Raw genomic sequence first — 27897 nt, 5'->3', positions numbered from 1 at the left:
CTACATAATGTATTAGTTGAGGGTGTTTCAGATGTCAGTCATGGAGGTGGCACCTAGAGGAAACTTACATTCAATATGTCCTATCAAAATAGCCAGGCAAAGAAAATATGTCGGCCATAATGCATTGGAGTTTGATGGGTTTTTTTAGTGATAAGATTTGGGTTTATTGATTTGATTATTTTGATGAAAAAAAGAGAGAATTATGATTGTTGCAATTAGTTTTTCCATATTTCAATTTGTAGAAAAGAGCTTACATGTCAATTACTAAACGAAATTAAGAACCAAGAGAATAGAGCAAAACCAAGAGCTTCAACTACAAACAAAAAATGTTCCAAAATGAGATCTCTAATTGCGATCAATCGTTGTCAATAAAGCAGGTAAATCTTTCTTATCACTAATGAATCTACACTGGAAGGAGGAACATAAAGGCTTCCTTGCTGTTCATTTGGAAAACGGCACTTAGCTTATCATACCGGTATCGTCTTTAAGGCAGCAGCGATCGGCATGCCTAAGAATCCGATGAACACGCTTACGAACCATTGTGAGCAAGTGAGAGGAATTGTGCTAGCAAATGTGCCCAAGAATTCAATGATGATGACTTGGAAAACAGCAGTGCAGCCAAGGACAGCCACGAAAACGTAGTTATCTAATATACCCTTGAAAACGTTTATTTCCTCCATGTTACGTGAGCTGACCTCATTGAAAACCTGTGGAAATCACGGAGCCGATTTTGTAAGGTAGATCATGGACTCGAAAAAGTGTATTTATAACAAAATATGGAGGAGCCCATAATAAAAGGTTACCTGACAGAAGACGAATGAATTGAAAATAATTGTGTTCAAGGTCAAGTCGGAATCAGGGCCGTCAAGACTAAACATTGCTCTTCCTTTCACCTGAAGGTACCATATAATCATAAACTGATAAAAGGATTGCCCTAAGATATTCCTCCACATCACATTACTGATAAATTTTCCTTTCTTTCCAACCGGTGAACGCTTCATTAGTTCATCAGTTGGAGGCTCGGTTGCAAGTGCAAGTGCTCCCAGAGTATCCATAATCATATTGACCCACAATAGCTGAACGGCTGTGAGAGGAGCGCTCCCTGCAAAATGGTTAGGTGCAAAAAGCATAAGCAAATACGACAACATTATACTCATTTGCAACGAAAGCTAGAATATAAGTTCAAAATAGATGTAGACAAAACATATCCCTCTTACCAGTCAAACATGCTGAGGAGAAGTTAACAATCAGTGCAACAATGTTGACTGTCAGTTGAAACTGTACAAATTTTTGAATATTTATGTATACTGAACGACCCCATTTGGCTACTGTCACAATTGTTGAGAAATTGTCATCCAGAATTATGACATCAGCACTCTCCTTGGCCACCTGAAATTGAGAATTGAGATTAGTTGAATTTCGGTACTGCTAGTATCAGACATTTCTTCATATATTTAAGCAAAATATTTTACTAGCATGTGTTGTTACAACACTCTAGTATCAGGTGCATGAAAGGTGGTGGTAATCAAAAGTAAGCAGCGTATATTGAATCAAAATTAATCATAATGGATTCCCTCCTATACTTATGGGGCCTTATCTAGATCCCTTCTTCTCAAAACTACTCAAGTCTATGTCCCTTGTTTTATATACCATGCTACATCTAGCACTCCATCGAGAACATGCATCACTATCTGACTAAATCTCATAGTAGTGAATCAGTACTTATTTGAGCATAATACTACTTTTTCATAAAAAAAATCATTTGATTGCTACAAGATGCATGCAGAGTATGAAAATATTAATGCATTGAATACCTCAGTTCCAGCAATGCCCATTGCTAGCCCAATATCTGCTTCATGCAGAGCTGGAGCATCATTTGTTCCATCACCAGTCACAGCAACAACTTCATCAAATGTACTTCGCAATTGTCTTACAAGAGTATGTTTGTCCATAGGAGAGGATCGAGCCATCACCTGCAATAGAAAGGAAAATCGAGGTGTGACTACATAATTCATCCTTGTTAAAAGTACCTAACTGGGTAAGATTTTGAAGCAAAGAATAAAAATGCGGAGGGTACCTGAATCTTTGGAATTAAAGTAAGCATTTCCTCTTGGCTCTTCTCTCTGAAATCTGGGCCTTCAATGGCTATACCATCATCTGTAAGAATTCCACATTCCCTGGCTATAGCCTTTGCAGTGTTTATATTGTCTCCTGTGACCATTCGTACAGTAATCCCAGCAGAACGGCAAATAGCAACAGATTCTTTGACACCAGGGCGAACTGGATCTTTAATACCCACAATTCCTATACAAGTATACCCAGAAAGTGGAATGGCATTTTCAGGGGAGAAACCATTTTCCAGTTCCATATATGCAAGACACAGGGTTCGAAGAGCTTCATTAGCGAACTGGTTAATTGTAGCATTGAGGTGATTGATGGATTCTTCATCCAGAGGAACAACTTTCCCATTTGAATTAATAACCTTGTCACATCCAGCCAGAACTATCTCTGAAGCACCTTTAGTGTGCGCTCGTAGCCCTCCTTCAGGAAGCTCCAGGATTACTCCCATTCGTTTCTTTGTAGAGTTGAATGGCTCAACTTTCACAAGTTTTGATGCCAGTCGTTCTGCTTGGGAATCTCCACCCAGAGACAAGCCAAACTCTAACAAAGCAGTCTCCGTGGGTGTTCCCAATATCTCACGTTTTCCATCTTTGTTAATAACAATTTCACCCCCAGTGTTGGTAAAAATAGATTGTAGCAGGAGTTTCACAGCAGACTCTGGAATCTCAGAGTAGAGAGAAGCTTTATTGTTGTTACCTACTTCCCTGACACCCGTGCAAATGCATGATTTCACCACCGTCATGTGATTAGTGGTTAGTGTCCCAGTTTTATCGCTACAAATACTTGTTGCTGACCCCATAGTCTCGCAAGCTGCAAGGTGCCGAACTAGTGCTTTATCATTCATCATCTTCTTCATGGCAAAAGCAAGGCTTAGCGTCACAGCCAACGGTAGACCCTCAGGAACTGCAACAACAACAATTGTAACTGCAACAGAAAAGAACTCCAGCATTTTCAATGCCTCATTGCCAGACCAACTCCAAATTGTCCCTTCTTGCAGTTTATTCATGAACAGTCCTTGCACCAATACAGAAAAAGTTATGACCGCAAAAAACAGGCCTACCTTCCCAATAATGGTTGCTACTCCATTCAATTTCACTTGCAGTGGGGTCTCATCATCTCCCCCTTCGCTAATGGTTGCCATCAATTTACCCCATTGTGTTCTCATCCCAACAGAAGTAACCATCATCTTGCATGATCCATCTTGAAGCTTAGTACCAGAAAGCATAAAAGGGTTGTCAGCATTCACCATAACAGGCTCGCTCTCCCCTGTTAAACTTGATTCATCAATTAGCACAGAGAATCCCGAGACAAAAAGGCCGTCAGCAGGGACTTGGTCACCAATATTGAGGTGTACAATATCACCAGGAAGCAAATCGTATATAGACATTTTCTGCCTACATGCATTTCTTGTTACCTGAATTGTGATTTTCTTTTTCTCCTTGTCCAAATCCTTGAACTGTAAAGATTGGCGATAATCACTTGTAGCTGTGACAAACACAACCAATAAGATACTTGTAACAATCCCAAGTCCATCATGAGCTCCCTTTGGCCATCCTTCCATTGCTATCCCGACTATCAATGACACAAAAGCACACACCCCAAGGATCATAAGGGTCATGTCCTGAAGAGCTTCCCAAACAAATACCAAGAACCCCTTAGCTTCAGCCTCAGCGAACTTATTGATTCCATAGATCTGTTGTCTTTTATTCAACAGATCGGCATCAGAAGGTAGCCCATTGGTGGTTGACGTGGAGAGTTTCTCAGCGATGGTATCCACTCCACCATGAATCTTTAGTTTCTTCAAATCATGGCCTTCCACAATGGATCCTAACTCATCAGCACAAAGTTGAAAACCAGCGGCTTTGACTTCTTTAGGAACAACATAATCACTTTCACTTGTTTCTACACCTGAAAAAAGAATATTCAGTTAAGTTGAAAGGCAGCTTTCCTTCAAAATAAAATGTAATAAACTTGATTTTGCTACAAAAATCTCACCTGAGATAAATTGGAAGGCAGCTTTCGAAACCAGTACAGCGATTCTCAGTTTTTCCTGCAATTTTACAGATACAAAATAAATAAGCTAAAAAATGCTAAATTTCAAATTTACAATCATATTATTAAAAGGAGCTTAGCATACAGGGGACAATTTTTTTCTTTTCAATTTTCAACCGCGGAAAAAGAAACAAACAATTAACTTTGAGAAAATAGATTTGTATTTCAACGCTTGAAAAGCTTTAGCATCCTTAAACTCTCCGAAAAATTTCAGCTAATTTATAGACAAGTAAACATAATCTCGTAAGTCTAGAAAAATAGAAAGTATCACTTTGCTGCATTTTATTAAAAGAATAGAAAAAAAATTAGGCCAAGACATTTTTAGCAGTTTAATCTTAAATCAGAAACTAGATTTAAAAATTCAACGCACCTGATTGGATCGTCGCATAGCAGCAGCTTCGTGGCGTTTGGAGAGGTTGGCAGTGAATCGAAACCGGCGTTTCGGATTCTTGACGAATCCACAAACTTTCCTCCATCTTTCCAACGCTTCCTCCGACGAGTGCTTCGGCTTCAAATCGAAGCTCTCATTCAAAAAATTCTCCATTCCCTTTCTGTTTTCAAAACGTTTCAAATCGCTTTCGTTCCTAAAGTTGACCCCTCTGCTTCATTCAAATATATAGAAAGCAGAGAGAAACTACGAGGAAAAGAGAAAAGTTGAACCGAGTAAAAAACAAGTCTTCGTCAAATAAAGTCTCCGGAAATGCTTTCACCAATAACGGGGAAGTTTCCGACACTGTTTCTATAAAGAGTAAACTACTCCATGGTACTCAACTTTTTAACAATCATTTCAATTAGCCACTGAACTCTTTTAGACCTGATATTTAGGCCATCAAAGGTGTAAAATTACTCATATTTATATCACATCTATTTCAGCTGTAATTTATTTTTCTCAAATCATTTAGTATTTCTTGAGTGACCAAATAAAAATAAATTACAGTTGGAATGGATATGGCTTGCACCGTCTGTCTCCGTTAGTGAATTGATGCTTGGATGGTCAAAATATTAGTGCCCAAAACATGAGTGACTAAATTGGAAGGGTTTAGGGTTACGAGGAGCAAATAGTTGATATAGATGGAGCTTTGAATTATTTTGGTTCTAATATTTTGGAAATAAATAGTCAAAGGAATTTCAATTGATTATGTTTTGTTTTTTCATTACAGGTTACGCGCCTCAAACATATAATTTCTGCCAAATGTGGGGTTGAACTTTCTTCTTTTTTATATAACTGAATTAAGATCAAATTGATTATGTAGCTTTTGTTTAAATGCTGGAAAATAGGACCCCCCCACTGGCCACTCCTTTATTTTGATATTCTTACGCGGTGGTCATAAATATTCGTAAGAATTACTTTACGTGGAAGATAACACCCGCATCATATTTGGCAAAGCCAGTATTCTTTTTATTACTCTGCATTTATTACATGTGACGGTGGACGATTGCATTCAAAAAGTTTTTAAAAATAAATATATAGTTTTATAATTTTTAAAAGAGGTTTTCGAACATCTAATTTAATAAGTTAACAAAGAGATCAAAGAGAATCTTTAAGATGAAATTTAAGATTCGTTGATCAGTATATGTGAAGACAATCAGATTCATCCATTAACAAATGTAAAATGTGACGTCACTTGATCCTAAAATTTAAAGACTCCATACTTTGAAAAAAAAATACTTACTTAGAACAAATTAGTATATGTCCCAAAATTTAGAGCCCTGTACTTAAGAAAAATGTTAACTTGGAAAAAAATTTAGGGGCCTCATATTTTAGGAGCCTCATTCTAATAAAATAGCACATGACCCACATATTTTATGAGACGAGCATGGCGACAATCGGCACAATAACACGTAATATGGTTGTTACGATTAATTACTTGAATATAGTTATCTGAAATCTAATGTTTTTCAATAAATAAAATATCCCTCGTAAGAAGAAGTCGTATGATAATTAACAATATAGTGACATATTTCTTACAATTGATTAATTAAATGATTCATTTGTGATTTTCTGAAATTGAATGATTCATTTATAATCTTACTTATAATTGATGTGTAGTGTAATTGAGCCTATTAAGTATATATTATATCCATAATCCAGCTTCAAACTTGATCAATCGAATTCAGCTAAAGCCGCCCTTTGAGACGTTTCCTTTGTATGGATCATTCAAAGATGCCAGCCATAAAATAAAATTGAAGCAACAGCTTTGTTTGATCAATTCTCGACTTGTTCTGTTAGCAGGTAAAATGAGAAGGGAGGGTTCTCCACACCATTTTTTAGGCCATTTTGCCCACATAATGCTTTGTAATGATAGGCCTCAGTTTTTGTAGTTGAATTGCCCCATCTGCTGTGCATGCTACACAGTGGCGGCCAAGTGAGAATCGGCATTAAAATTTGAATTTTCTTTTATATAATTAACTATTTTATTTATTATATTTGTTTAAAATTTATTTTTGCTCACTCTATATAATTTTTTTTTAGATCTACCACCAAGTTGAATGAATCTTTATAATTTTTAGAGGTCATGGACACCAACAACTATAAGGGTGATTGAGTGAAACAAATCATACTTTGTAATTTGAAAATACTTAAAACATACCCTACTTTGTAATCAATTTTAGCTTAATAAAAAAAATAATCAATAAAATTTGGAAATAACCATCCCTAATCACTGGTTTGGTAAAATTATTATTCTTATCCCCTCATAATTATAAAATCTCAGTAAATAACATGATGAAATTCTTCTTTGGCCCCTTTAGTTTTAAAAAAGGGTAAAGTACACAAATAGTCCCCCGACTATAGGGTGTTATTTTATTGAGTTCTTTGAATATTAAAAGTTACAAAATAATCCACTGACTATAGGATGCAGCTTTATTGAGTCCATTGACTATTAAAAGTTATAAAATGATCACACGACTATTCATATTATCTAAACTCATCCTTTTCTATTAAAAAAAAATAGGCGGTCATCTGAGCTAGACAATAATATGCTGACTGAGATATGATAAAATATAATTTTAGAACTGTCGTAACCAGTTTTCGTCCGGGCACGAAATATTATACTTGGCTGGAAAATTTATGTGAATAAATGGTTTTAAAAATAAATAATTTGGGAGTCGCCATCGGCCTTTTGGGTCAGGTAGGTCGAATACCTAAAAAAAAATCTTTTAAAAGAGTTTTAAGAAAACATCAGTTAAAAGATGAACTGATATGCGTTTTAACCAAAAAAAATTTCTTTTTAATAATAAAAAGGGATCCGTGGTCGGTTACGTTTAGGGAAGGATTAGCACCCCTACAACGCCCAAAATTGGTACTTTTTAATTATAAATTGTCTCTATTATTAAAAATTTGAAAATTCAAAATATATTTAATTTATAATCCTATTATTTCAAAATTATAAAAAATATTTAAAAATATCGGAAAAGGACTTCTAGGTGCCTTAAGACAGCTCTTTTCTTTGATATTGATAAATATTAATTTAAATTAAATAATATTTTTTTAATTTTTAATTTTAAAATACCATAATAGGACATCCAGTTGTATTAAGACTGTCCTTTTCTTCGATATTGAAAAATAAATATTAGAATAATTTATTTATTTTATTATATATATATTTATGAATACATAATAATAAAAATATTTAAAAATATAAACAAGTAAAATTAAAACAATAAAAATACAACTAGAACGATATATTTAAAAGCAGTAAAATAAATGAAAACATTTAAAATAAATGACTAAATTATAGTAAAAGTAAAATTAAAAACCTAATTCATAATTAATCAAAATTATAGGGATTAAACATGTTATTTCTTTATTTTATTTATTTAGTGACTAAAATAAAATTATCTAAAATTCGGATATTAGAATAAAATAAATTAAAAATATAAACTAGGGATTAAAATATTATTTATTAAAATTAAGGGATTAAATCTGTTATTTATCCTAAATATATTATTTTAATATAAAGGACTAAAATAAATAAAATTAAAATTAAAGATCTGAATTAAAAAAATTATAAACTTGATTTAGTGACTAAAATGTAAAGTTTACAAATCTTGATGGCTGCGGACGGAATTTAACAATTTAAATTTGCACAAATAATCCTTCCCGAAACGACGTCGTTCGGGAAGGCCTATTTAAGGTCCAAAACGGCTGGCCCGAAGGGCCAGTCTTCATTTCTCAGCTTCTCCTCTCTCTCTCTTCTCTGAGAAAAATTTTTTTTCTCTCGCTTCTCTCTAAACAGAGAGAAGCCATCCGGCCGGCAGCCGTCAGTCGACGTTCTTCCGCCGCCGCCCACCGTCGCCGGCCACCGCCTTCGGTGGTCGAAAATTTTTTTTATACTAAAACATAGATCGGATCGTCCTAATGACGGTTCCGAGGACTTTTTCTTTTAAACGGCTCCCGATCGGAGCAAATCTAAGAAATATACCTTCGGTTTTTCGAAGGTTTTGGTGAGATCCGGTGGTCGGGGCTTCCTCGGTAAGTTTCTCTTCTTTCTTTTTCTTTTCTTTCTTTTCTATTTCTTTGCTGCGTTGTTGTTGAGATCGTTGGTATTTTTTAGTATCTTGTTTCTTTGTATCTCTCTCGGTCTCTATTGTTCTCCGTATCTCTCTGTTCTTCTTTTTTTGCTCGCAGATGGGGTGATGGCTTTATAGCCATCACCGGTGTGGCCATCGGACCGGTCCGAAGAGCGGATTTCGGTGAGTCACCGGACTCCCAGTGGTGACTCACCCCATAGCCATGGCGTGGACGGCTGGCGTTAGAGCTTCTGGAGCCTTCGGTTGGGACGTGGCAGCGGTGGAGATGGCGAGAGCAGCTGCGGCGGCCGCGTGGCCCTAGGGTATCATACCCTAGGGTTTGCATCTGGAGGTTCTTGGACCGTTGGATCATGCCAGATCCAACGGTGGATGGATGATGGCGGCTAGGGTTTAGGGTTACACATTTAGGTTAAATGGTTGAGCCATTGTAATTGGGCCGGTCGATTGGGCTTGTATATATTTTTTATTATTATTTATATATGTATTTAATATATTTAATAATAATAATAATAATAATGACAATAATAATAATTATAATTATAATAATTATAATAATAATAATAATAATAATAATAATAATAATTATAATAATAATAATAATAATAAATCAATATGGGTAAAAAATGTGTATCTTCAGCTGCCCCTCTTTGCTCATTCTTGTATTAACAGGAATAGGGCAAAGATGAAAAGATAATAAAATTTTTTATCCATTTGGCTTCACTTGATCATAATGGAGATGTTGAATAAATTCTTCTCTTTCTTCAGATGAGTTCTTCTTATTATGAACTTTCCACTGTGATGTTATCCAAAAGGTTGATCCATTAAGTGATGAATTTGAACAAAAAGGTTAAACAAGTTCTTCAGATGAGTTCTTCTCATTATGAACTCTCTTCTTCCTTATTAAGATAAATTATTCTCATTATGAACTTTCTCTGGAAAAGTTAATCCATCAAGTGATGGATTTAAGCAAAAGGTTGAACAAATTCTTCTCGTTATGAACTTCTTCATCCTTCTTCAGATGAGTTCTTCTCAATATGAACTCGAACTGGAAAAGCTAGTCCATCAAGTGATAGATTTGAGCAAAAGGTTGAACAAATTCTTCTCATTATGAACTTCTTCATCCTTCTTCAGATGAGTTCTTCTCATTATGAACTCTACCTGGAAAAGCTAATCCATCAAGTTATGGATTTAAGCAAAATTTTGAACAAATTCTTCTCATTATGAACTTCTTCTTCCTTCTTCAGATGAGTTATTCTCATTATGAACTCGAACTGGAAAAGCTAATCCATCAAGTGATGGATTTAAACATAAGGTTGAATAAATTCTTCTCATTATGAATTTCTTCTTCCTTCTTCAGATGAGCTCTTCTCATTATGAACTCGAACTGGAAAAGTCTAATCCATTAAGTAATGGATTTAAGCAAAAGGTTGAACAAATTCTTCTCATTATGAACTTCTTCTTCCTTCTTCAAATGAGTTCTTCTCATTATGAACTTTCTCTGGAAAAGCTAATCCATCAAGTGATGGATTTAAACATAAGGTTGAATAAATTCTTCTCATTATGAATTTCTTCTTCCTTCTTCAGATGAGTTCTTCTCATTATGAACTCGAACTGGAAAAGCTAATCCATCAAGTGATGGATTTAAACATAAGGTTGAATAAATTCTTCTCATTATGAATTTCTTCTTCCTTCTTCAGATGAGTTCTTCTCATTATGAACTCGAACTGGAAAAGTCTAATCCATTAAGTAATGGATTTAAGCAAAAGGTTGAACAAATTCTTCTCATTATGAACTTCTTCTTCCTTCTTCAAATGAGTTCTTATCATTATGAACTTTCTCTGGAAAAGCTAATCCATCAAGTGATGGATTTAAACATAAGGTTGAATAAATTCTTCTCATTATGAATTTCTTCTTCCTCCTTCAGATGAGTTCTTCTTATTATGAACTTTTTTGGAAAAGCCGATCCATTGAATGATGGATTTAAATCTTTGCTAAAATCTTTGAAATTCCTGTTAAAAATTCAGTATGGATGAAAATGAATGAAAATGCACATATTTTTGCAAATGCCTAAATATGATGCATGAATGTTAAGTTATTTGATTTCAGATTGGTGAACTGAGTATTTCTTCAGTTGTAGAAACCTAATAAATCTTTCTTCTTCAAATCAGAGAATCTATCATCTTTGACAAATGTAGATGTAGATATAATGTCACAAAACCTATTGAGAATAAAACTCAATAGTATAGGCTCTTGAAAAGCTTGCCTTATGTGATATGTTGATTTTGATAACAACTCATCTGATTATGAAATGTCCTTTCAAGATGATTTCACATATATCGATAGTTCTTTTAATACCAAGAAATCTTGAATTCTGATTCTGATGAGGAGAATAAACTGTTATACTTGACAAAAATGGGATTCTCAGAGGCTGAAGCTTCAATAGCCATGGAGATATATGGTCCAGATTCATTAATTGCAAATTTTATATGTGCTGCTCAAATGGCTAAGGCTGCCGACACATTTCTTCCAGTAAAAGATGGGAAGCCATTATGCAATGATCCCAATTACAAGCAAAGGCGAAACTTGGGCTATGATTTGTGGAAAAGGAAGAAACAGAGGAAGCTTGAAAAGAAGCTTATTAATGAAGATGATCATGCAGTTCATCTTTCAATTCCAACGATCGGTTCTGGGGTTCCTACTGAATCAGATCAGATAACTCAAAGAACACTTCCAGAAGATGCTATTGGGTCTCCTTATTTCTACTATGAGCAAATTCATCTTTTAAATCCAAATGATTGGTTTTGGGGTTCATACCAAACCAGATCAGATATCTCAAAGAACACTTCCAGAAGATGCTATTGGGCACATTCATCTTTCAAATTCAATAACTGGTTCTGCCAAACCATATCAGATAACTCAAAGAACACTTCCAGAAGATGCTATGAGCACATTCATCTTTCAAATTCAATAACTGGTTCTGCCAAACCAGATCAGATAACTCAAAGAACACTTCCAGAAGATGCTATGAGCACATTCATCTTTCAAATTCAATAACTGGTTCTGCCAAACCAGATCAGATAACTCAAAGAACACTTCCAGAAGATGCTATGAGCACATTCATCTTTCAAATTCAATAACTGGTTCTGCCAAACCAGATCAGATAACTCAAAGAACACTTCCAGAAGATGCTATGAGCACATTCATCTTTCAAATTCAATAACTGGTTCTGCCAAACCAGATCAGATAACTCAAAGAACACTTCCAGAAGATGCTATGAGCACATTCATCTTTCAAATTCAATAACTGGTTCTGCCAAACCAGATCAGATAACTCAAAGAACACTTCCAGAAGATGCTATGAGCACATTCATTTGTTCCAGTTAATGTTTGGACTGAGATATCACAGTACTTATTAGATGTAGAGCCAGATTTTGTAGATTCGAAGCATTTTCATGCTACTACACTAAAAAAGGCTATATTCATAATTCTGCCAATTAAGAACAGATCTTCTCTTATTCTGCTTCCTCCATGTGCTGATACTTTTCCATTGACAAAGAAATGATGGCTTTCCTGAGATCCAAGAACAAAGTTGAACTGTTTATAAACATGTACAGGAAGTGCCAAATTGACAGAAAGGATCTGTAAGGCTCTTGAAGCTTATGACAAAGAGCCACATTCGAGTGTTCAGAAGTATGTTCTTGATGAGTGCTGAAAATGGAATCTAGTATGGGTTGGAAGGGATAAAGTTGCTCCACTTGAACCTGATGGGGTGGAAATGCTTTTAGGTTTCCTTAAAAACCATATACGAGGATCTGTATAGAGACATGTTTCCCAGTGATATCAATGTCTTGTTTCTTTTTACTGGAATCAGTACTGCAAAGGTCATCTTCTACTGTCTTAGTATATCTTTGAAAACAGATGTGCAAGAACTGAATGGTGATCTGTTGGAGCAATTGATGAGTAGATTTGGCGGATTCAACCTTGTTGTCGGTAGCATCCCGTGTAACAATCTTGATGTTCATGGCTTTAAGATGGTGATGATTTGCTTACTTTATTCCATGCTTTTAAAAGGTATTAACATAAAGTGATATTCAGAAATCTTTAACTTATTTCAAAATTATGTTAATTCAATAAAAGAGTAAATTAAATTTTCGAAAATAAATTGAATCTCAAATAAATTGAACTTGAAATAGATAGAATTGTATTCAAAGTTATGGCAAGCATAAGAATGATAAAAATTCAAATGTCTCAACAAATTATTAGCATAAGTATTTCTAAATTAATCAAGTTGACACAATTTAGAGAAATGATGTAAGCTTTTGTCTGGAAGATCTCAAACGTTGTCAAAATGCTTGTAGATGTGAAGTTTCTCCCAAACTGTCAAAATCTTGAAAGGATTCAATTGCCAGATGCCTAATATCAACATGCATTTGAGCCGCCTTTTCAGGTTTTCAACTCAAATCCTTCCTTTGGTTACAAGATGCCCTTTGCGGGTTTTCACCTTGACCCCTCCCTTTTTCTTCTTTTTTCTCTTCTTTTTTTTCTTTTCTTTCTTTTTCTCTTTTTTTTTTCTTCAAGCATAATATTTCTTGACAGAATCCGAGTTTATTGGGTTTCTCAGAATTTTTCCATCCATTTCTGCCAAGATCAATGCTCCTCCGGAAAAGGCCTTTTTTACAACGTATGGCCCTTCCCAATTAGGCATCCATTTCCCACGGAAATCTTTATGTATAGGCAAGATCTTTTTTAGTACTAGATCACCCTCTTGGAATTCTCTTGGATGTACTTTTTTATCATGAGACTTCATCATCCGTTTTTGATACATCTGTCCATGGCAAATAGCTTTCAATCTTTTCTCCTCAACAAGGTTCAATTGATCAACTCTAGCTTGGATCCATTCAGATTCATCCAATTTTGTTTCTCTCAATATTCGAAGCGATGGAATCTCAACTTCAATTGGTAAGACTGCTTCCATCCCGTAGACTAAAGAAAACGGTGTTGCCCCAGTAGATGTTCGAACAGTAGTTCGGTATGCATATAGAGCAAAAGGTAACTTCTCGTGCCAATCTTTATAAGTTTCAGTGGTCTTTGTAATGATTCTCTTGATGTTCTTGTTTGCTGCTTCAACTGCCCCATTCATCTTTGGACGATACGCCACTGAGTTTGCATGTTTGATTTTAAACTGTGCACAAAGTTCGGTCATCATTTTGTTGTTCAGGTTCAGAGCATTATCTGTAATGATCCTTTCTGGTAGACCATATCGGCAAACTATCTCTTTCTTTATGAATTTACAGACTGTGGACCTCTTAATATTGGCATATGAAGCAGCTTCAACCCATTTGGTAAAATAATCAATTGCCACAAGAATGAAACAATGTCCATTCGATGCTTTTGGTGTGATTGCACCAATGACATCTATTCCCCACATAGAAAATGGCCAGGGTGCTGTCATTACATGTAAAGGAGATGGGGGTACATGAATCTTGTCTGCATATATCTGGCATTTATGATATTTCCTTGCATAATCAATGCAATATGTGTGCATGGTAGCCCAATAATATCCATATCTCATTATTTTTCTGGCCATGGAAAGACCATTTGCATGTGTTCCACATATTCCACTGTGTACTTCTTCTATGATGCTTTTAGCTTCGCTGGTATTTAAACATCTCAATAGCATTTGATCATTGCTTCTTCTATACATAATCTCTCCATCAAGAAAATATCCAGTGGTTCTTTTATCAATTTCTGATGCATTTGGTGGATAACTTTGATTTTTGATATATTGCAGAATATCATGATACCATAGTTTACCATCTACTTCTTCTTCTACACTATAACAATGTGCAGGAATTTCATATACTTGCATTTTGATTGGCATCATATCAACTTTCTTAGTTGCTTGAAACATAGCAGCTAATGTAGCCAAAGCATCTGCCATTTGATTTTCTTCTCGAGGGAGATAATTGAAGGTAACTCTTTCAAATTCTTTCACTAATTCGAGGGTAAAATTTCGGTATTCCAACAATTTGGGGTCTTTTGTTTCCCATTTTCCTCGCAATTGATATACCACTAAAGATGAATCTCCATATATTTTGAGACATTTGATTTTTCTTTCTATAGCTGCTTTCAATCCCATGACACAAGCTTCATATTCTGCCATGTTATTGGTGCAAAAGAACTCCAGTCTACTTGTAAAGGGATAATAAATATTTTCTGGAGAAATTAACACTGCCCCGATTCCTCGTCCCAAAGCATTAGATGCTCCGTCAAAGTAAAGCTTCCAAGTTGCAAATGCATCATTTATTCTGACTTCTTCATTCATGGATATGCACAACAAATCTTCATCGGGAAAATTGAAATTCAAAGGCTGATAATCATTTGATACACGACTGGCCAGAAAATCAGCTATGACACTTCCTTTTATCGCTTTTTGGTTGACATATACAATATCAAACTCAGATAATAACATCTGCCATCTAGCCATTCTGCCTGTCAAAGCTGGTGATTCCATTAAGAATTTCAAAGGATCAAGTTTGGATATCAACCAAGTAGTATGGTATAACATATATTGTCTGAGTCTTCGAGTAGCCCACACCAAAGCACAACATAATTTTTGTATTGGTGGATATCGAATTTCACAATCAGTAAATTTCTTACTCAGATAATAAATAGCTTTTTCTTTTCTTCCAGATTCATCATGCTGTCCTAGTACACATCCCATCGAATTTTCGAAGACCGTCAAGTAGAGAATTAATGGTCTATCAGGCATTGGTGATACTAAAATTGGGGCATTGGATAAATATTTCTTAATAATATCGAAAGTTTCTTGACATTCTTCATTCCAGACTTCAGGATTGTTCTTTCGAAGTAATTTGAACACTGGATCACATTTGTCAGTTAATTGAGAAATGAACCGAGATATATAATTTAATCTTCCCAAAAAGCCTCGAACCTCTTTTTTTGTATTGGGTGGTGGAAGATCTTGAATTGCTTTTACTTTATCTGGATCAATCTCGATTCCTTTTTTGCTGACCACAAATCCCAAAAGTTTCCCGGAAGTTACCCCAAAAGTACATTTTGCGGGGTTGAGCTTTAATTGATACTTCCTCAATCTCTGGAAAAGCTTTCTCAGATTTTGAATATGTTCTTCTTCAGTTCGGGATTTGGCAATCATGTCATCTACATATACTTCAATCTCTTGGTGCATCATGTCATGAAACAAAGTTACCATGGCTCTTTGATATGTTGCCCCTGCATTTTTCAATCCAAATGGCATCACTTTATAACAGAATGTGCCCCACATGGTTACAAATGTTGTTTTTTTCCATATCTTCAGGATTCATTTTTATCTGATTATATCCTGAAAAACCATCCATGAATGAAAACCATGCGTGTCCTGCAGTATTGTCTACCAATGTGTCTATGTGGGGTAATGGAAAGCTATCTTTTGGACTAGCTTTGTTGAGATCTCTGTAATCCACACACATTCGAACTTTCCCATTTTTCTTTGGTACGGGAACAATGTTGGCTACCCATTCTGGGTATTTAGATGCCTGTAGGAAACCTGCATTGATCTGTTTCATCACTTCTTCTTTGATCTGCAACAACATTTCTGGTCTCATTCGTCTGAGCTTTTGTTGGACCGGTTTATATTCTGGATTGATTGGAAGCTTGTGTATCACTATATCTGTGCTTAAACCAGGCATATCTTGATAAGACCAGGCAAAGATATCTTTGAACTCTTGAAGGGGATTTATCAATTCTTGTTTTATCTGGATTGTCAGAGTAGTACCAATTTTCACCTCTTTTATTTCTTCATCTGTTCCCAAATTCACAGTCTCCATCTCTTCTTTGTGGGTTAGAATTTGTTTGTCTTCTTTTTCTACCAATCTTAATAGTTCGGTAGGAACATCACATTCCGGTTCATCCTCACACCCATTGATTTCTTCCAGACATATAGGCTGCTCTAAATTTATCACTTGATTAAATTTAGGAATAAACATGCTATTAACATGGTGACACCTGTAAATTTAAGTCGGACATATTTCCGAAAGAATATAGTAAATTTATGAAATAAATAAATGTAAAAATGTAAGAAAATGTAAAGAATGATTGCCATCTGAAAATTTTAAAGAAAATTTCTTATATTTAACACAATTTCTACAAGATAACAAAAAGTTTTCATATTTTTGAGCTAAACATAAAGATTAGTTCTGAATATTACTCTGCGTTAATATTAAAAACTATAGGAAGATCTTCAGTGGTCCAATTGTTAAGTGTTTCTCCAGGAAAACATGGGCGAATCCTATCCAAGTACTTGCCAGTCTTGTTGTCATTCATGATCATGTTGATAAATAATCCATTCATAGCTTCTTCAACTATGTCTTGATCTTTCGTCAACTTTTCTTCTTTAAAGGCTTCAACAAGCTGCTGTTCTACATTAATTGTTCCCCCTGATCTGAATATGGTCTTCAACTGTGGGAAAGACATGTGTTTCCAAAGGATTTCTCCCCCTTTCAATTTTGCCTTTCTGTCTTCACATCTTCTTTTCATCTCTTTGTTCTTTTGCTGAAAATTGGGCTTAAATCCAAGCCCAAAACGATCTTTCTTCATCTTTATACTGACATGTACTGAAATCCCTTGAAGATTCTTTCCTAAACCTTTCCCAGCTTTAGCTTCGATGCCTAAGGTTTGTTGTACCGTTATCTTGGTGCAATCAGATAATCTGGGATATGGAATTTTGCTTCCTTCTGCAATAAAGGTTGCATTGATAAATTCAAGAGCTCGGAAAGAGCATTCAAGAGCATCATCATTGGTTTCGATATATGGAACATCGCTTGTTACAGACGCAATGATTTCTTCTTCAGCTCCGACGCATATTAGTTGTCCATCAACAACAAATTTCAATTTCTGATGTAATGAAGAAGGAACGGCTCCTGCTGAATGAATCCATGGCCTCCCTAATAAACAATTATATGTAGGGTGGATGTCCATCACCACAAAGTCAATATTGTACACGACTGGGCCGATTAACAACGGTATTTCCATTTTCCCAAGCACCTCTTTTTGAGTACCATCAAAGGCTCGTACCACATTCTGATAGCTCTTCATGTGTGATTGATCCATAGGCATTCTTTGAAGTGTGACTAGAGGCATCAAATTGAGAGCGGATCCATTGTCAATCAATACTCCTGGCAACACATGACCATGACAATGTGTCGTGATGTTCAAAGCTTTTACTGACCCCATTCCGCCTTCTGGTATTTCATCATCCGTGAACGTTATGTAATTGTCAGCGGCTATATGTCCCACAATTCTGTCAAGTTTATTGAGGGATATATCTTCAGGGATAAATGTTTGATTAAGAATTTTCATCAAAGCATTTCTATGTGCTTCCGAATTCATCAATAGATCAAGAATAGAAATTCTCGCTTGTTGTTTGTGTAGTTGTTCAACTACACTATACTCACTATGTTTCAAGAATTTCAAAAATTCTTGAGCTTGTTTTTCTGTCACAGGCTCATTGAATGCTGGAGGGGATTCATCATCAAATACCTTCTGAGGTATTGCCATGGCTTTTCCTTTTGCTTTCACTTGTTCTGAAGCATTGGATGCTTCGGGAGAGTAACATCTCCCACTTCTTGTAAAGAAACCGACTTCGCTCACTGCTTCAGACTTCGATGTTGTACCCAAACTCTGTATTTTCTCTTCTGTTTTTTCTAGAGAAACAGATCCTCCTACCATTGAAACATTGGTAGTATAATTCCAAGGTACCCTGCGGGTATCTTTGTATGGAAATGGTAGAGGAGTGGTGATAACTACTTTTGGCTTTATTGGTGCAGGAATCGCCGTAGATGATTTCACATTAATGATCACAGGATCATTTATTCTTTGATTAGGTTTAGAATCCTCTGATGAGCAAACATCATCATCTTTTTTCCTTGGTTCTTCTTCAAAGAATTCTATTTCTCTGTTGTTCATCAATTTTTGCACCAAATCCCTAAACTCAGGACATAGTTGAATTTTATGCCCTTTCTCCTGATGATATTCACAATAATTCTTGCCTTCATTCTGCTTTGGCCTGAATTGTTGTGGAATTATACCGGCTAAAGAGAGTTGTTGGAATACCCAAACAAAAGGAGATTTAATTTCAGAAATATCAGTTTTTGCTTTCTTTCTGTTCTCTTCCTGAATTGCATTCACGTTTTTATCTCCATGATTTGGCAATGGATGATTTGATGCAGATGGTGTATTGAATTCCAACTTTCTAGTGTTGATCAAATTTTGAACCAACCTTTTGAATGCCAAACAGTTTTCAATAGAATGACCCGTAATTCCTTCATGGTAAACACAGTGTGCCTTTGTATCATACCAAGGAGGGAATGGTGGTTGCATGGGAACCAAAGGATAGGGCCGTATGACATCTGCTTTTAACAACGAATCATAGATCTCCGCATATGGTAATGGTAAAGGTGTAAAAGACAACCTTTCATTTTCCTTTCGAGATCCTCTGGACTCTGTTCGATTAGTGTTTGTTTCCTCTTTCTTAACCCTTGGCTGGGTTATTGTAACACTTTTCGATGAATCCTTGTTGTAAGAATTTGCATTGTTGACTTCGTTCTCTTTTTTCCGGTACATAGGTCTTTTGGAATTAGACCCTTCATTTGATTCAATTTTGCCACTTTTCAAGACATTTTCTATGAGTTCTCCAGAAATGACCAAATCTGCAAAATTTCTGGTTGCATTCCCCATTAGATGATTTAAATAAGGAGCCTTCAATGTATGGACAAATATTACTGTGGCCTCTTTTTCTGACAAAGGTGGTTGAACTTGGGCTGCTGTATCACGCCATCTCTGGGCATACTGTCTGAATGTTTCATTATTCTTTTTCTCCAAATTTTGGAGAGTCCATCTATCAGGAACCATGTCTGTTACGTGGCGGTACTGCTCTAAGAATGCTTTAGCCAGATCTTTCCAAGATCTAATGTTGGCTTTGGTCAATTGAGTATACCATTTTAAAGCCGGTCCTGTCAAACTATCCTGAAAGCAGTGAATTAACAATTTCTCGTCCTTCACATATCCTGCCATTCTTCGACAAAACATAGTAATGTGGGATGAAGGGCATGTAGTACCGTCATATTTATCAAATTCAGGAGCTTTGAACTTGATGGGGAGGATTAAGTCTGGAACCAAACTCAACTCACTAGCGTCAAATCCATAGAATGATTCAGTTATTTCCACGGATTTCATTCGTTCTTCTAAGCTCTTGATCTGTCTGGTCAATTCTTCATTTACTTTTTGTTTCTCATTCAGCTCATTCAAATCTGGGATTAAATGCTCAGTATTAAAATCCCCTATTTTCACATCTGATATAAGCGGATTTTTGCTTGAAGATGCAGGATCCACTTGTTGATTTTCATGTGGTTTGGCTTCTTGTAATGCAGATGTACGAGCATTGATTTGTATAGGTGTAGTACCAGAATGATAAATTGGTTCTGGTGGAAAACCTAGAGGATACATAGATTCTTGGTCGAAAGATACAGGATTTTCATGCATTTTTCCAATGATAGCCTGTCTTTTAAACATGTCCTCTATTTTCTGCATCATGTTGTCTTGTAAATTTGCAATATTGGCTTCAATTTTCTCCAGTTTCATTCTCATTTCTGCTTGTTCTTTATTATGTTGTTCCTCAATACGTTGTATTTTATCCTCCATAATTCTCTTAGTAGCTTGTCTAGTACCGTAGTGATGTTGTATTTCTCTTTTGGCCAGAATAACTTCGATTGAAAAATCTTTTAATATTATTTTTTCCAAATTTTAATTAATGAATTTTATCCTAATAAATAAAATAATAAAATTATTCATAAAGAAAATTATGAAATGAATGATGAATGTATGCAAAATGTATGTATGCAAAAAGGTATTGATCCCAAAAAGTTAACTGTCATAGAACAACTTTCATCGGCATACAAAAGTTTCTTTATAATAGTTCATAACTACAGATAAGGCATAGCTTTCCTATTAAGCTCTATAATTTCTTTCATTAACCATGACACCTTCTTTCCGCACTTAGAAACTGGATCAACGTGATGCTCAATTATTTTGGCCTCAACAGCTAGTTCCCCAACATATCTAGCAACTTCGCTCATTTGTACCATGGCCTCGAACACCATATTACTTCTTTCTTCACTTCTTTCAACATAGAAATCAGTTGACTTTTGCCATTGTTCATTCGTTCCTTCAAGAATTTGCTCTAACTCAGTGATTCTGACTTGACAATTGTGCAGAATTTTTTCAAGATCTCTAATGCGTCTTCGCAGTGAAGCACTTTCCTCATTACTTTCTTTGAGATCATTAGGTCCTAGACGAACCTTTTCTTGAAACAACGATTCTTCAAGTTGTAAAATGTAAGCATTAAACTCTGAGTTTTTATTTCTAGATTGATCCAGATCTTCTTCAAGTTTTGTTCGTGCTTCTTACGTTCTTTGATTAAGCTTCTGGATTTGAACATCCTTGTTTCTGCATCTTTGCATCCAATTACTAGCCACTTCTTGCTCCACCTCAAGTTTGGTGTTGAAATTCTTTCTTTCCAGCTCCCATTTTTCTTTTTCAACATTGAATTCTTCAATCTTTTGGCCTCTGACTTCAAGTTCAACAATCAGCTGGTTCATTTCAGATTCAAATCCCTGGAACATGATATTTTTCTCACCTTCAAATTTATCAAAGATGTCATTCTTCATTTCTTCTAAATCTTTGGCCCGATCCCTTTCTCTTTGCATTTCATTCATGATCTCGCGATGTTCAGCCTTGTGTTTTATAATTCGCTCTCTTCTGTCGACCTCAAAATCTTCCATTTTTTGCTTTCCTTTCTCAAGGCTTTTGAGTAGATGGCTATTCTTTCCTTTCAGATGTTCAACTCGACTTTTCTCGATGTTCAATTCTCTGGTCATTTGTATCGTCGATTGGCTTGGTCCTGATGCTTTCCGGGATTTATATAACTCCTGGTAATTTTTCTGTAATGCTCTGAATTCATCATCAATTTTTTCTTTATCTTTTCTCAACGTTGCACATTGTGATGAATGAAAGTCAATGTCAACACCCAACATAGCTTTATCTTGTCTCATTTGCTCTAATTCTTTCGACCAGCCTTCTCTTTCTGCTTCAAACTCAGCTCTCAGGATTTCAATCTCTGATGGAACCACCTTAATGCGATCTTCCATAGAGATATCCTCATTTTGATCTGGTAGAGGAATATTTTCATTTTTCCTGGCTGATCTCCATTCTTCATAATCAGGAGTTAGCATTTCTTTTGCTGCTTTAGCTCGTATACAAAAAGTTGTTTTCCAAGCTATAACGGCTTCCATGATATTTCTTTTATAATTTTTGCTTTGGAATGCGAACTCAGATGACTGTAATCCAGCAGTGACAGGTACAAATTGACGACCTTCATACTCTTATGACCAGAAGTGGTGCATATCCAATTCCTCCCCATAATCCGAGCAGCATTATCTAGTTGTAATCTCCACATTTGTAAAAGAATTCCCTTTGTATTTGCCACGGGGCTCGCCAAACAATGTCATTGCTTTGCAGATTTCGAAAAGCATTAATCCACATATCTTTCTTAATTTATTTCGGCCATTCCTGCTCCAGAAATTCTTTTAATGGTGAATAATCCGTATTAAAGCGTCGGTATGAAACATTTTCTGTCCTCCAGAAATGACTACGGATCCAAACATATAACAACTGGGTACACCCTGAGAATCGTCCACCTCCTATCTTTCTACAAGCATTTAACGATCTGAAGGTTTCTGCTAGGATTGCAGAAGCAGGATTAATCTTTTTCGGTAGCTGTTCAAACAAATCTACCACTGCAGCTTCAACATATCCCAATACTTTTGGGAAGATGACCATACCATACATACCCAGAGCAAATAAATCGAATCGTACTTTAATATCTGGATGGCTCTGAATAAGTTCTTTAATGTTGGTCCAAGCAATGCCTTCGCTTTCGCCTTTTTGTTTTGTACGGGATGCCACCCATTCTTCTCGTACCCCGGCAATCTTTGCTAATTTAACTCGAAAGGGTTGAGTTTTAATTGACTTTGAATAGATTCGATTCTCCAAAGCCCCTTCGATATGTAGCAAAGTTGTGTACTCTTCAATAGTAGGGACCAAATCCTCTTTATTGAGAGTGAAGCAATTGTACCCTGGATTCCAGAATTGAACTAGGGCTCTGAGTAATTCATCATCAACGTCGACATAGAGCAAATATGGGATGTCTCCGTAAGTCTGATAAAATTGCAATTTTTTGTTTGAATCCCAACTTTCCCAAATACTTCGCAAATCCTGCATATCATTTCTTTTTAGCGAAACTGGAGCATAACTGGCCAAGTCAGATACATAATCATCCCGCAGACTGTCTCCTTCTTGTCTTTGTAAGTTCTCAGCCCACTGTCTTACTTCTGAGTTTAGAATTACTTGATTTGAACACTTTTTATCCATGGATGAAGGCTTTCCAATGAGACAATTAACACAAGGATCAATGCCTTTTATCCTGTATGATGCTATGCAAACAGAAAAATAAAGAACACACAAAAAGAAAATAAATTAGTTTACATAATAAAGAAATTTAATAATAACATTTACATAAATATTTTTATTTAAACATGCTTTTTCTAAATTTAAATAATTTAAATATACATGTAATTTAATCAGTAAAGAAAATAAATAAATTAACAGGAAAGTTAAAATTCATTTCTCCTGTGTGTATACCTACTTTGGACAAAATTTCGGCATGACTTCGGATCGGAAGAGTTTCTAGGGTTTATTATATGCAGGGTTTCAGATCTAAGAATAAAGGTACCCGAATTGTCCTTGTTAGTACCCCCTTGGGTTGCTAACCCTCAATCCTAGTCCATCACAGACTAAAGTGGATCGAGTTCAATTCGAGGGGATACATTTCTCTATGTCTGACACGGAGAATAAATTCTCACGAAGACATAGAGCATATGAACCCCGAAAGTTACTTGCTAGGTCTGACACGGAGAATAAATTCTCACGAAGACGTCGCTTTCACTCCCACTTAAAAAGGACAACTCAATTATAGAGCTTTATGTTATGCAATGCAAGTGTAGTGTGTGAGGAGAAATATTCAAACCTTTGACAGAAAAATAAATAATGAAATAAAATACTTGCAAATAAAATAAAACATATAAATATTATGAAAATAATAAGTAAATATAAAAATTTTGAAAAGAAAGAATTAAAAATTAAATATATGAACTTTTAATTTTTAATTAATAGAGACAATTTATAATTAATTTTAAAGTTTGACCAGTCCCCAGCGGAGTCGCCAAGCTGTCGTAACCAGTTTTCGTCTGGGCACGAAATATTATACTTGGCTGGAAAATTTATGTGAATAAATGGTTTTAAAAATAAATAATTTGGGAGTCGCCATCAGCCTTTTGGGTCAGGTAGGTCGAATACCTAAAAAAATCTTTTAAAAGAGTTTTAAGAAAACATCAGTTAAAAGATGAACTGATCTGCGTTTTAACCAAAAAAAATTTCTTTTTAATAATAAAAAGGGATCCGTGGTCGGTTACGTTTAGGGAAGGATTAGCACCCCTACAACGCCCAAAATTGGTACTTTTTAATTATAAATTGTCTCTATTATTAAAAATTTGAAAATTCAAAATATATTTAATTTATAATCCTATTATTTCAAAATTATAAAAAATATTTAAAAATATCGGAAAAGGACTTCTAGGTGCCTTAAGACAGCTCTTTTCTTTGATATTGATAAATATTAATTTAAATTAAATAATATTTTTTTAATTTTTAATTTTAAAATACCAGAATAGGACATCCAGTTGTATTAAGACTGTCCTTTTCTTCGATATTGAAAAATAAATATTAGAATAATTTATTATAAATTATTATTTATTATATATATATTTATGAATACATAATAATAAAAATATTTAAAAATATAAACAAGTAAAATTAAAACAATAAAAATACAACTAGAACGATATATTTAAAAGCAGTAAAATAAATGAAAACATTTAAAATAAATGACTAAATTATAGTAAAAGTAAAATTAAAAACCTAATTCATAATTAATCAAAATTATAGGGATTAAACATGTTATTTCTTTATTTTATTTATTTAGTGACTAAAATAAAATTATCTAAAATTCGGATATTAGAATAAAATAAATTAAAAATATAAACTAGGGATTAAAATATTATTTATTAAAATTAAGGGATTAAATCTGTTATTTATCCTAAATATATTATTTTAATATAAAGGACTAAAATAAATAAAATTAAAATTAAAGATCTGAATTAAAAAAATTATAAACTTGATTTAGTGACTAAAATGTAAAGTTTACAAATTTTGATGGCTGCGGACGGAATTTAACAATTTAAATTTGCACAAATAGTCCTTCCCGAAACGACGTCGTTCGGGAAGGCCTATTTAAGGTCCAAAACGGCTGGCCCGAAGGGCCAGCCTTCATTTCTCAGCTTCTCCTCTCTCTCTCTTCTCTGAGAAAAAAAATTTTTCTCTCGCTTCTCTCTAAACAGAGAGAAGCCATCCGGCCGGCAGCCGTCAGTCGGCGTTCTTCCGCCGCCGCCCACCGTCGCCGGCCACCGCATTCGGTGGCCGAAAAATTTTTTTTTATACCAAAACATAGATCGGCCACCGCCCACGGTTCCGAGGACTTTTTCTTTTAAACGGCTCCCGATCGGAGCAAATCTAAGAAATATACCTTCGGTTTTTCGAAGGTTTTGGTGAGATCCGGTGGTCGGGGCTTCCTCGGTAAGTTTCTCTTCTTTCTTTTTCTTTTCTTTCTTTTCTATTTCTTTGCTGCGTTGTTGTTGAGATCGTTGGTATTTTTTAGTATCTTGTTTCTCTGTATCTCTCTCGGTCTCTATTGTTCTCCGTATCTCTCCGTTCTTCTTTTTTTGCTCGCAGATGGGGTGATGGCTTTATAGCCATCACCGGTGTGGCCATCGGACCGGTCCGAAGAGCGGATTTCGGTGAGTCACCGGACTCCCAGTGGTGACTCACCCCATAGCCATGGCGTGGACGGCTGGCGTTAGAGCTTCTGGAGCCTTCGGTTGGGACGTGGTAGCGGTGGAGATGGCGAGAGCAGCTGCGGCGGCCGCGTGGCCCTAGGGTATCATACCTTAGGGTTTGCATATGGAGGTTCTTGGACCGTTGGATCATGCCAGATCCAACGGTGGATGGATGATGGCGGCTAGGGTTTAGGGTTACACATTTGGGTTAAATGGTTGGGCCATTGTAATTGGGCTGGTCGATTGGGCTTGTATATATTTTTTATTATTATTTATATATGTATTTAATATATTTAATAATAATAATAATAATAATAATAATGATAATAATAATAATTATAATAATTATAATAATAATAATAATAATAATAATAATAATTAATAATAATAATAATAATAAATCTATATGGGTAAAAAATGTGTATCTTCAAGAACCTTCAGTTATATTTTGTGGATCAATTCTATGTTTATATTATGTCGTTGAGTCAAATGCTTGAAACATTATATTGTCGAGTCAGTGCTTGAAAACAACGATAGTGCCAATATACATCATTAAAATATGATTTAATCATATCTCAATCAACATGATAACATCCAATTCAAATAATCGTCAATATTTTAATGAAAAAGGACGAGATCGAAACATATAAATACTAAGATGATCACTTTGTAACTTTTGATAATTAGGGGACTCAGCAAAACAATACCATATAGTCAAGAGATCATTTTGTAATTTTTAATAGTTAGAGCACTAAACAAAACAAAACCCTATAACCAATGGAACATTTTTATACTTTACCCTTAAAAGGATTCACTCAGCTCCAAAAATGTAAATGTTTTCGGTTAATAAAATGATTTAGGGGTGAAAAACAATGGAACCAATATAATTTTACTTCTAATTCTATTTTCCCAAAAAAGAATATAATTAAAATTTATTAACTATTAGCAAAAGGTTAACCTTTCGATTAAATTCATAATCATAATCGTTTACCATTATTTTTAATAGTTTGATTAAACAAAATCATTTAGTCTTAACGGTTCAACTAATTAACTTGTAAAATATAACGATTACACCGATTAATGATTACGATTAACTGTTATAGGTTAATATAAACACCCCTAGTGTAACACCATGAATTTTGATGCTCAAATTTGGTTAATCAATTTTTATGAAATTCGATTTTCAAATATGATATCAGATGTTTTATGAAACTATAACCTTTTTCAATAATCGGAAAACAAAAGAACCAAATTAAAGTTTACCCCGAAATATTTATCATGGTCATGATTTTTTATGTTTAAGAGTTCATTCTGCTATTTGTTTTGCACTTGGAGATTCAGTATTTCCTTGACCATGCAACATTTACAACCACAATTGGTTTGAACAAGACACCGAGGGTTGGTATCAGAGTAACCATTGGCACAACACAACCGATATTGCTTTTGGGGCAGAGGCTGGCAAATTTACAAAGTACACCACTGATAATAGTGTGACAAAACCAGATTCATGTGCTTCCATAATTCTGTAAGCTCTACTACACTACCATATTTACTTCGTTGAATTCAGCAAGAACTTTATCATCTGTGTGTGCTAATTATGTATTTTCATTTGTAAATAACCAAATGATAATCTTAATGAGTCATAGTTTCTGAATTAAGTGATCAGTAAATAACCCACAAGAACAAAGGCAACATAGCAAGAATTGCAACATATAGCACTAAGTCTAAAAAAATACCAGATTCATCATCTCATTCCAGATTGATAACATGGCAGAAATAGAGGCATAAAACTAAAGTTCGAAAGCTGCAAATTTCCTAAATAATAACATAACAAAACATGAAAAAGAAAAAGAAGAAAGGATAACCTTAATCGACACTCTGCATGATATCCTCAGCAGAAAACTTTTCACCCTTATCCTAATCAGCAGCGGCACGTCCCTTAGCCTTACGATCCAGCAACGACTTCCTATCCTTGCCCAGTCTCAGCTTGGTGATAACACACTTCGATGGGTTGATCCCAACGTTGACGGTGTAACCGTTCACTTTCTCACGCGTTATACGCTTGATGTGAATAGGGATGTAAAATCAGGTAATCGTTCAGGTTTCAG

General features: G+C 35.0%; 1 protein-coding gene across 1 annotated transcript; it reads right to left on the bottom strand.

Moving 5' to 3' along the window:
• Nucleotides 1-308: 308 nt before the first annotated feature.
• Nucleotides 309-4868, bottom strand: LOC120122455 (calcium-transporting ATPase 2, plasma membrane-type-like). The gene is made up of 7 exons (XM_039141591.1): nucleotides 4544-4868; nucleotides 4117-4171; nucleotides 2078-4029; nucleotides 1815-1973; nucleotides 1218-1389; nucleotides 804-1102; nucleotides 309-707 (listed from the first exon to the last, which is right to left on the bottom strand). The coding sequence occupies exons 1-7, from the start codon at nucleotides 4715-4717 to the stop codon at nucleotides 468-470; spliced, it is 3051 nt and encodes a 1016-aa protein (XP_038997522.1). The 5' UTR covers nucleotides 4718-4868; the 3' UTR covers nucleotides 309-467.
• Between the last annotated feature and the right edge of the window lie 23029 nt (nucleotides 4869-27897).

Source organism: Hibiscus syriacus, unplaced genomic scaffold (genome assembly GCF_006381635.1).
Source record: "Hibiscus syriacus cultivar Baekdansim isolate YM2019G1 unplaced genomic scaffold, ASM638163v2 tig00110387_pilon, whole genome shotgun sequence".
Classification (NCBI taxonomy): Eukaryota; Viridiplantae; Streptophyta; class Magnoliopsida; order Malvales; family Malvaceae; genus Hibiscus; species Hibiscus syriacus.
The sequence above is the reverse complement of the archived record's forward strand: the minus strand, read 5'-3'. Positions and strand labels throughout refer to the sequence as shown.

Excerpts from the sequence above, each read along its gene's own strand:
- LOC120122455 (XM_039141591.1), bottom strand. The coding sequence starts at position 4,717 with ATGGAGAATTTTTTGAATGAGAGCTTCGATTTGAAGCCGAAGCACTCG. Across the intron at positions 1,103-1,217 it reads CTCCTCAGCATGTTTGACTG|GGAGCGCTCCTCTCACAGCC; the intron begins GTAAGAGGGATA and ends ACCATTTTGCAG. Across the intron at positions 708-803 it reads ATTCATTCGTCTTCTGTCAG|GTTTTCAATGAGGTCAGCTC; the intron begins GTAACCTTTTAT and ends TGATTTCCACAG.